Below are 10,225 nucleotides of genomic sequence, written 5' to 3'. Positions count from 1 at the left end.
GAAAGATCGAAGGGATTATTGTCTTTGATTTATGATTTGATGTTTCTTTCTTCCAAGGATCAGTAACTGCATTATCTTGCTTTGGGTTTCCAGGCCCTAACACGCACTGTCGAGGTCGATATAGAGTGAAAATGATACATTCTTATCGGGTAGAAATTTTGCACATATGGCATGATAGAAGAAATATACAGTTTTTTCTAATCTATTCCTATTGCTTCAAAGTCCCTTCTCACTATCGTGTCCTTCCCCACCATCTGATGACGCTGGTCAATGTTTGTCTTGTTCTTCATATGATGAAATAGTTCGGCTATAGCAACATCGAACAAGACCCTCCGCATAGAAAACAAGACAACCACGCCATAAAACGCAGATTTCCACGCAATTATCTTGAGATTATCAATTAAACAAGGAAAAGATAGAGAAGAAGGAGGAAGAGTGAAACCACTTCACATAGGGAACCAAGGCGGTGGAGATGATCATGTCACCGGCTCACCGCCCGAGCACATGCAAAGACCCCAAGAGCTTCGAAGAGACGTCTGTTTTAGGCTTCGAATAAACTGCCTCGACTGCATGGAGCACAATGCAGTTACGTCTAAGAGGCTGGCAGCCTCTTCGATGTGCTCCCAGACGCCTTCATTCTTCAGCCCAACCGCCACCATGGCGACCTGCCTCCGCAGTGGATGAGTGAGTGACTCCGCACTTGGAAAGTTCTTGCATGATCCACCCCAAAACTGACTGCGACTGTCGTGATATCTAGATGGGTGGAGCGCCCCATCCGCCCCATCAGTCTCCGTCAGTTGACCTTCTTCGGCCGTACCTTAACAGAGCCCCGACTGATCAGCTCGGCAAACTATGTGCGGACTGAGCTACCCACCCGGTACGTTTGGGCCAATTCAACCCTAAGCTCGGGATGACCTGTATACAGCTAACTGACGGCTCCGGAACAGTCTAGCACACCGACTGCGAGACATCCAGCAGCTGCCGTACGTGGTAGTTTCCAACCCCCACCTATCCCTCGTTTACGAGTTATACTACAAGGCCTTTGAACGATTTCGAGTTATTCCTGAGGTTCGCAGCTTGGACGATAATGATCGGTTCTGCGATGTACTCAAAGAGATGCTCAAGGAGCACCTAGTGGTGATCCCCAACTTGGCGACCGGCGTCCTGGAATGTCGCGAGCTATTTCCACCTGATGAGATGGATCGATTTATGAACACCCTGCTGCGAGCGGTATGCAAATGAATTCCAAGTCCAAGTTGATCGACCGGAACGATCAATACTGACGCTTTGTTTTCTGGATCTAGAGGATCTCTCGTCGCGTTATTGCAGAGCAGCACCTGGCTTTGACTGACACATTTAACTCCCCATGGCATTTCCCCGACTCGCACGAACGCACAGATATGAACGCAGACTTTGTAGGCGAAGTCTTTCTAAAATGCAACGCAAAAGAGGTAATTGAGCGTTGCGGGAGGGTGGCACAGGACCTGATGCGACAAACAACTCAGTCTCCTCAGATCCCCACCATCAATGTCCAGGGTCATTTGAACGCCACTTTCCCATACATTCTGAGCCACTTGGAATACATTGTTGGTGAGCTGCTGCGCAACTCGGTGCAGGCTGTGATCGAGAAGTACCACGATTCTTCAGCGCCGCCGCCACCAATTCAGGTACTTATATGCGAAACCCCTCAACACGTCATCATGCGCATCTCAGATCAGGGCGGTGGCATTCCACGTGAGATCCTACCCTATTTGTGGTCTTTCAGCAAGGGACCCCGGACTCAGACGCGGCTAGAGAACCTGGGGCGGGTCCCCGCGATGGCTGCCACAATGCAGGAGTTAAAAGTGGGCGGGCGCAAGACAGAACCAATAGGCTATCATGAGGGCTCCTTGGATTCTCTGACCTCACGACCACCAAACCTACGATTGGGTATGGGCCTGCCGATGAGTCGGGTCTACGCTGAATATTGGGCGGGCAGTTTGGAATTGCATAGTTTGGAAGGCTACGGAGTGGACGCCTTCCTACAGATCTCGAAGCTAGGAAACAAAAACGAGCAAGTGACGACACGTGCAGCTATAGACGCTGTGTGAAGGGAAGAACCCTGTTTTTTTATCATCATTTCCAATACGCTTGTACTATGTGCCTTGTTCTGCTCTCTGGTACAACGTACTGCTACACTTAGTCCACTCAAATGTTTGCGGGTGTACTAGGGACTACACCTTGTCTATTATCCTCCGTGGTAAATAGGCATTGAAGCGGCATCCCACTTGGTATCTCCGGTGTACATGTGTACACCAGGCACGAAGTAAATGGATGACGTCATCCAAGACATCAGCCCTACTGGATAACCTTGTGTGGACCAAGCCGCCATGCTTTTCTGAAACAAGGTTGCAAATCTGACCCCCCTCTGACGTCTGAACTGCCGATCATGAAACGCCTCAATTCGCCCACGGATGACAATGCTCCCATTTATATCTTCGTCCTCCTCTTCATCATCGTCCTACTCAGCTTCCTTGCAACCGCCGATTTCAAAAGTTCTGGCCGATCCGACCCCGAAGAACAGTAAATATCCAATATCCATATACATCCGAAATCATCATGGCAAGCGCCTGTTCAATGCTCTGTGTGATCATTATCACTATTTTTAGTAAGTGAAATTGGTTCCAGATGATTTGGGAAGCTCTGCACTATCGCTGCCTCCGAGTAGTATACTGCGGGGAGCTTACTCCGCACTGTTTGCGGAGGTCAATACCTACAAGATTTCGATACTAACCGACCCCAGTCCCTCCCCTCGGTGTCTTCCTCACCGCAGGTTGTGGTGTTGACTTCTGGATTAATGTCCTCCTTACGATTCTGGGGTGAGTAACAGATCCCGCGCGCTTACAGCCCATCACTGCGAGGCCCTCCATCCCGAACGCACCTTCTAATTCGTGACACAGATACTTCCCTGGTCATATCCACGCCTTCTACCTAGAATACGTCTATTATCATCGTCGCAAGCAAGATCCCATGACCCGCGCGACTCAACGGCCGGCGCCCGGTGTCTATTCGGATCGCGTCCAAAATGGTGGCCACTCGAACCGGAATTATGGCACGGTCTAAGGATTTGAGCCTCATCGATACACCTGGTTGTATTACTTGCGAGCGATTCCGTTATGAGCGATAGTGCGGTTTTCTTCTTGGCTGTGGCATGTGGACTCGAGTCTTCCATGCCGAATATTCTTTGAGCCTATCGAGTACCCTAATAGCGAATTAATCTTATTATTTATATTTTATCCATTAGATTGTTGACTGCGTCGTGATCGTTCTTGTTCTCACAAGGGTAGATATACAGTATTCTGTTCTTTTGATAGCATAGGAACCCGAAGAAATAAGAAAATACGAATATCTAGATATTGCCAGGGACATGTAAAAAACATTATCAAAGAAGACCTAAATAAATGAAAATCCCATAACTCATACTCTTAAACAGCCCCAGCCTGACCCTCAGCCTTCTTTGCCTTTAAAGCCGGGAAATCAAAAACCTCACTCTTCACAACAGTCCCCTCTGTCCGAGGGAAAGCCCCAGATCCAGGGCTCCACCACAAAGCTCCAACCCACGGCTGCACGTTCCATCCAACAGCCAAAGTAACATTCTGGCGCTCAGCCAGCAAGCCCGTAATATCATTGATCTGATATTTAGCCTTCTGCCCTCTGAGTCTCAGAACGCCCGGCGCAGGCTCCTCCTTCGCGTTTGCCTTGGCCTTCTTGCTAGCTGCGGCCTTCGAGCTGCTGCGCTTATTGCTCTTCTTCACGGAACCAGGCGAGATTTTCGCTACGATCGGGGCGGGGAGAGCATCAAGCGCCTTCTCCTTGAGCTTGTCCCAGGTGTATTGGGAGGTTTGGGCAGGGATGATAGCATCCCAGATGACAGCCTCAGAGTCACGGAGGAGAGAGTTGGGGTCGTTGGATGAAGAGTAGGTTGCGTAAACATAGACGAAGACTTGCTTGGTGTTCCAGTTGAAGAGGGGGGTTAGGTCTGCATCGAGGTCGAAGCGGATCTGAGCATATTCGGAGCGTTTGGTCGAATAATAATGTGGGCGACCTTTGACACTGTGTTTTGGGTACAATATTAGCTGGAGGTGATCACGGACCAGAGTCACAATTCCATGCTCGAGCTCAAGTAACAGCCGCCTTTTGATAGTATTTTATGCCCCTTTATCAATCTAGATCTCTGGGTAGAGTAAGTAACTTACACCTGGACATTCTTCAAGTCCACCGACGTCGTCGTGGCGGTCGTGGGGAATAGGAGAGTCGAGAGCGCAGCTACAGCAGCAACTACACAAGCGACGGTGGTGAAGAAGCCGAAGACGGCCTGCGCACGGTTGAGAGAGGAATGCATGGTTGCGACAGAGTCGTGCAAGTAGGAAAGCCGGGGCGCGGATGAAGCCAGCTGGGCGTGTTTGGGGCTTATCGCGATAACCGATAAGCTCCCCAAGTATGTCTCGAGTCACTGAACCCCGACTTTGCTGGTTTTGTCATTCACAACGCCTGCTGACGGTGAAAAGGAATTCCTTGGAAGCTCCCATATACTCTGGCAAGGTTTTTGGAGTTTGATTTGTACCCACAGGAACAATGGGCGACCATGTCCTCTTCTTCTACGGTAATAACCCCGGTCCCAGTAGCTGCATGTCTATTGGCAATCAGAACATATCATGGACTAACAGACAATAGGAACTTTAATGGCTCCTCAGATACTGCACCGTGTAATACATGGCCGCGCAGATCCAGAGCCATGGCAAAAGGCGCTTCTGACCTTTCAACCTGCCGTGTTGCACGGCTACCGGCGCCATCGGGTGCGAGGTGCAGACTACCCGGGCATTATTCGGGCATCTGAATCATCACCATCCACAAAACAAACAAATTTAGAACCAGAAAATGGAGCCGAGGAAAGCCATTGGGCGCGAACATCAGTTCTTGGGACCCTTGTCTCTGGCTTAACAGACGGAGACGTTCATCGTCTAGATATCTACGAGGGAAGCGAGTATGCCCACGAGAAGGTCAAGGTGCGGACGTTGAAAGAGGCGCTGCATCAGGACCATGGCCATGAGCACGGTAATTCAGGTGCTGCGGGGAATCTTCGAGATGTTCTTGATGCTGCTGGGGCGGAGTTTGCGGATGAGAAGGAGGAGGTAGATGCTGTGACTTATGTGTGGACTGATGGTGCGGAGAGGCTGGAGAGTGCGGAGTGGGATTTTGAGACATTCAAGAGGGATAAGATGGCTTGGTGGTTTGATGATGATGATCAGTGGTAGGTTGACTTTGCTTAGAGGATTGTATCTATATTTCATGTTTAGAATGTGACGGGAATAGAATGGTTAGAAACATGGAGTGCATTGTAATTCTGAAGCTGTGCAGGTGCCTCATACCCCATGTCGTTCAAGTCTCGCCCGATTCCATTCAATGCCTATATGTCTTACATCAGATAGGTATGTATGCATCATAGGACTGGAACTCGAAAATGAATATATTATAGATGCAATGTGAAATAATAAGAAGAAACTGACATGCCCGAATGAAATCCTGAGGCAGCATGTATATTCAATTTCAGCCATCCCCGCCTGAGGTGTGTATGCGTGGACTTGTTTCAGTCCACAGCCTTCCAAAGCTGATGGTTAAAGGAGGCAATATGTGGAGCGAGGTGAGGTCAATTGGGAGGAAAAGAACACATTTGGAGAAATATGTATGCTGCCCACTAGATATAGGGTTGAGATCTGATTTTACAGATGATTTTTCCTTTGGTAAAAGTCATATTATGTTCATGGCACAGTGAGCGTTGATCTCGATGGATTTTGTGTTCATAATGTGCGGTCTTGCTAACAATGCTGATGTAAAAATTGAGAATGCAATAGTAAATGCTACCTAAAGATATCAATTAATCCCAATGATAGATATTTGAACCATGACGCCGACAATACATAGGTTCATAGAGTACATATTGTCTCAACCCTTTCGCTTGCCTTGGGGGCTCTTCTTGGGTCGCTCGGGCTCGCCGGGTGGAGGGGTTGCCTTGACCTGGATTTCAACACTGAGATGGTCCTCGCCTGTTCCCTTGACATGGTCTTCCTGGACTGGCTTGAGATTCTCAGACCGGCCAGGAGTTGCTGGCCGTCGCTCTTCTAATCTGTCCTCATCATCTTCCTGGGAAGGAAGGGGAGGTCCTAACAAAAAGGAAACACGTGGCTGATCAGCCATGACCGAGGTGCTCTCATGTTTCTTCTGTTCTTCGTACATGTCATCCAAGAACTTGCGGAGCCGGTGCCGAAGCATACCAGATCCGAGCGGAGGCCAATCAACATGCGCATCCATGTCACGCTGCATCACTCTCGTGATGAAGGTGTCAGGGTCCTGCACGAATTTTTCAATGTATGCAAGCAGATAAAGCCCGCAGTCAGAGAAGTTCGGCTGAAGTGGGATCTGTCGAGCGCGCATGCCCTTGATCTCCTTTGGGTCAATTTCAACGCCACGTTTCGATAAGGCTTCCTGACAAATGTATTCACGTAACAATCTAATGGTAGGTGAACGAGGAAGATCAAGGGAATCGAAAGTGATGATAGTTGTTTGACGCGGGTGCAATTTCAGGTCAGGTCGGCCTTTCTTTTTGCTATTGAGACCAAACTGATTGACAGAAGTAGTGGGATTTGTTTGATCCCACCACCTACCTGGAAGTTCCTTTGGGGGCGGCGAGGTTATGTTCTCTGCACCGTCAGGCCAAGAACCAGGCGAAGAAACGTCTTGTTTTTGTTCCTCGGATCCTTGCGTTGAGCTATCCACCTCTTCAGTGGCTGCTGGTTTTCCCTCCTTCTCTGTGCGAGGTTGATCGAATTGTGCGCCGAAAGTAGTATTTGTTGTTGCCGAGACCAGCTCAGGCTCCGGAGACTCTGAAATCTCATGCACCTCACTTTCAGGCTGAGTCGAGATTTCTTTATCGCTCGCGGGAGCAGAGGACTGGTCCGCAGGGCTAGCGCAAGGAAGATCAAGACTTGGCAAATTGCAAATGATCGCAAAATACCAGTGCAGATCTTGGTTGACGGGGACGATAACATAGTCATAGCTGAAGAGATCGATGTTGCGAGTCCATTTCTCCACGGCACTGTAGTTAATTGAACGCCCGTTTTTGAGTGTCGGGAAAAAATAAGAATTGAAGAGGTAGATCCCTTCCGCGACATCGGGGTTTGTACGTTGGAGGTGATCTTCCAAGAAGCGCAAATAGAAACCGACTAAATTATCATTCAAAAATTCTCCCTCGCGCAGGCGGTCTCGATCCTCAACGTTTACTTCTGCACGCCTTTTTCCAACACGGGGATAGACCATTGGCTTCTTCCACTTCTCTCGATTCTCGTCTTTTGCCCGAATGGGTCTTGAATGGCTAGGATGACTGTCGGCACTGTCATCGGCATCTCGCCGCAACCGTCGTGTTGATCGTGTCTCTCGCTCAAGTGAAGCTTGGGTTTCATGAAAAGTTTTGACGGGAATCTCGACACCAGAGGCCGATTCTGTCTTCCCGTCACCCTCTGGAGCTCGCGTTGCCGTGATACCATTCCCTGTTCTCGCAATGGAAGAGGAAGAAAGATCCTGTTTGACTCGCTTGCTACCAGGCTCATCGACCGAGCCCTGCAGGTTGGACGAAATTTTCTGACGTGCAGGACAATTTGCGGAAGGTTGTGAAGTCGAGTCGTGCTCCGGTAGAGGTCTTTTGGAATGTTGGTGATTTTGAGCTTCGAATTTGTGGGTTTGAAAAGCCTTGTCCATGAAATCCCTGCTTCAACAGTTAGTCGACTTGAGACCAAAAAAGACAATTGTAGTAATACATACGACTCCTTTGCGTGAATTGCGATTTCCTTATCACGCAAGACGTGTAGAAGCTGATGTTTCATTTGGCTGTTCCAAAACTCAATGTCGACCCTTTCACCCAGATGGGGGGAGGCGCCTTTCGACAAGAACAGCCTCACTTTTCGACTAGGGTCCTTTCCATGGAAAATTTTGACCACTTTGCGTAGTTCAATTGAGACCGGCAGCCCCATGCCAGGCATTTTGCCTTCAATTTCAATTCTCTCGTGATTGAGATCAGCTGTCCTCCTCCCGTTGACACCACTTTTTGTGGCATCATGGCCGAACAGTAAATAGATTATGTCAAGTCGTTCTGAGATGTTGTGCTTTCGTTTAGCCTTCTTGTTTGATCCTTCAAACTTGGTAGGCACAATGTCGGTGGGGGAACTTCGGTCAGGAGATACAAAATGTTCTTTGGTTGGGAGTCGAGCGCGAGTCTGTCTCTCATCGATGTCCTTTGGGATAGGCTGGGTTGTGACCTCGCCCTGGAGTTCATCTGAGCTCTCGGAGACAGAGCGTAGTTTGAGCTCATTCCTTTTGGTTGAAAGAGACTGAGTGGGTTTTGTTTGACCAGTAGCAGCGGAATCAAGAGCAGACGGGGCCAGCCCTTTCCTTCCTGATTTCGCCTTGGGAGACTCCATAATGGCTGCTATGGGGCGTCGTTGTTGAATATCATGCGCTGTATATCTCTCGTCGGGAGCTTGTGTGGAAGCTGAAACCTGGCGATTCTGTTGTCGACGAGCGCGGGGACTCTTATTAGAAACCCTAATACTGTTCTCCACTTCGCGGTATTCGCTTTGTCGATAAGGGTGCGCATGATTCTTTGATTTGGTGGAAAATTGGCTGGATTCGGGCGACAGACGAGAAAGTGAATTTGTTGGAGAGACGGGATCACTCACTCCCTCATTTTGAAAATATCCACTAATCCCATCGTGACGTTGCCTCTTGGTTGGCCGGCTAGATGGCTCAAATGCATCTTCCAAGCGGAGAGAGCCCTGATGAGGGACGTGTTTCCTTACCTTCCCCTGTGCACGTACTGGTCCACTCTCGCGTGAGTTGCGAGATATTCCATCCTGCGGTCGAAACGCCACATTTGACTATCATCCCACATAATCAGCCTCGAATAATTTCTCAACCCAAAATCAGCCAAAAGTTGGCGTGACCTACGCCAGGTGTTTTCTTTTTGTTCTGCATAGATGCACCGGGTTTAATCTTGACAGCGTTTTTATCCCTATAACAAGAGTGCGGTTTGATCAGTGCAAGATCTCCAGAAAAAATCGGATACCTAAACGAGTCCGTCTGATAGACATACTTGATTCTTGCACCTGAACCCAACAAGCGAGCCTCGGCCTGTCGATCCTCCTCCTGGGCTCCATTTCGCTTCGAACCCTGATTTAACATCGGCGGTGTGTCGCCCAACCTGCATATGATAAGACATATCAGCACGTGCCTGCCACTGGGACGAGATGTGTGGTTACTGGGCGGTAGAGTCTAGAATAGACTGGAGAGGTGAAGACCGCAATCGTCCACGAGGGGTTGCAGGTCTGTCCGTTGTGATAGAAGCAGTTTTGTCATAACTTTGAGTCGTCTGTCCAAAAAAGATAAGTCCCGTGGTATTTAAAAAGTAGCTGCAAAAAAACATAGAACTGGGACAAAACGCAAGTGGGGAGTGTGTTGGAAGGAAGGATTCAAATTTCTTGAATGCTTAGCCCTGATAGACATGGTGGAACAAAACAACAAGTGAAGAAATACTGAGCGGGGAAACACATAATAAAGCTGGAAGCCACACACCTGCGCACTAGCATCAATATCTTGATCCCGGGCCAAGTGCGGCGAGAAACGGATATGGCGCGGGCCGTGATGATTTTCCTCAAGATCGGAGCCGAGGGAGAACTGGTGCCGGGCAGAGTCTATACGGCGCCGAGGCCCAGCAGGGGTCGGGGAGGGAAAACAGCGCGTGGACGTTGGATTGCTGCAGTGCGAGGGCCGTCGGTGCTGCAGTCGGCGATCAGCGGGCTGCTGGCGACGCGGTGACAAGTTGGCGATGAAGTCGGCAAAGCTCGCGAAGGAAGGCATACAGATACGCAGCACCCTATTGTAGGACCAAGCACGGCATCGGTCCCATTCTCGGTGATCTTTATAGCTTTTTCCTTTCTTTCCGGTCACTTTTTCTACTTGTTAAAAGATTCGTGCTTGTGGTTATCGTCTATCGCCGGGCGGTCACGGCTACACAACGGTTTGTCAGGCAGAACTTTTAGATCGATTGCGAACTAATCGCCGCTCATGTCCCTAGGCAGCTGGCCACCTGAAACACCAGCACATACTGAGCACCTAAGTAGGCCCTCATCCACGACGA

At 49.3% G+C, this 10,225-nt stretch overlaps 5 protein-coding genes across 5 annotated transcripts; 3 read left to right on the top strand and 2 right to left on the bottom strand.

Annotated features, from left to right (window-relative positions):
- Positions 1 to 580: 580 nt before the first annotated feature.
- N7484_003401 (protein kinase PKP2) lies at positions 581 to 2,090 on the top strand (the record flags this gene model as incomplete). Its single annotated transcript, XM_057113821.1, has 4 exons — positions 581 to 684; positions 758 to 877; positions 948 to 1,230; positions 1,305 to 2,090. 4 exons carry the CDS (start codon positions 581 to 583, stop codon positions 2,088 to 2,090), a joined length of 1,293 nt encoding a protein of 430 aa, XP_056973961.1.
- Positions 2,091 to 2,598: 508 nt separating this feature from the next.
- N7484_003400 (YqaE/Pmp3 family membrane protein) lies at positions 2,599 to 3,102 on the top strand (the record flags this gene model as incomplete). The annotated part of the gene is made up of 3 exons (XM_057113820.1): positions 2,599 to 2,647; positions 2,783 to 2,858; positions 2,940 to 3,102. The coding sequence occupies 3 exons, from the start codon at positions 2,599 to 2,601 to the stop codon at positions 3,100 to 3,102; spliced, it is 288 nt and encodes a 95-aa protein (XP_056973960.1).
- Positions 3,103 to 3,464: 362 nt separating this feature from the next.
- N7484_003399 (signal peptidase complex subunit SPC3) lies at positions 3,465 to 4,381 on the bottom strand (the record flags this gene model as incomplete). Its single annotated transcript, XM_057113819.1, has 2 exons — positions 3,465 to 4,092; positions 4,236 to 4,381. The coding sequence occupies 2 exons, from the start codon at positions 4,379 to 4,381 to the stop codon at positions 3,465 to 3,467; spliced, it is 774 nt and encodes a 257-aa protein (XP_056973959.1).
- A 233-nt stretch (positions 4,382 to 4,614) lies between these two features.
- N7484_003398 (gamma-glutamylcyclotransferase family protein) lies at positions 4,615 to 5,294 on the top strand (the record flags this gene model as incomplete). The annotated part of the gene is made up of 2 exons (XM_057113818.1): positions 4,615 to 4,642; positions 4,714 to 5,294. 2 exons carry the CDS (start codon positions 4,615 to 4,617, stop codon positions 5,292 to 5,294), a joined length of 609 nt encoding a protein of 202 aa, XP_056973958.1.
- Positions 5,295 to 5,982: 688 nt separating this feature from the next.
- N7484_003397 (uncharacterized protein) lies at positions 5,983 to 8,510 on the bottom strand (the record flags this gene model as incomplete). The annotated part of the gene is made up of 2 exons (XM_057113817.1): positions 5,983 to 7,798; positions 7,855 to 8,510. 2 exons carry the CDS (start codon positions 8,508 to 8,510, stop codon positions 5,983 to 5,985), a joined length of 2,472 nt encoding a protein of 823 aa, XP_056973957.1.
- Between the last annotated feature and the right edge of the window lie 1,715 nt (positions 8,511 to 10,225).

This window comes from Penicillium longicatenatum (genome assembly GCF_028827895.1).
Source record: "Penicillium longicatenatum strain IBT 33135 chromosome Unknown contig_2_segment0_segment0, whole genome shotgun sequence".
Classification (NCBI taxonomy): Eukaryota; Fungi; Ascomycota; class Eurotiomycetes; order Eurotiales; family Aspergillaceae; genus Penicillium; species Penicillium longicatenatum.
The sequence above is the reverse complement of the archived record's forward strand: the minus strand, read 5'-3'. Positions and strand labels throughout refer to the sequence as shown.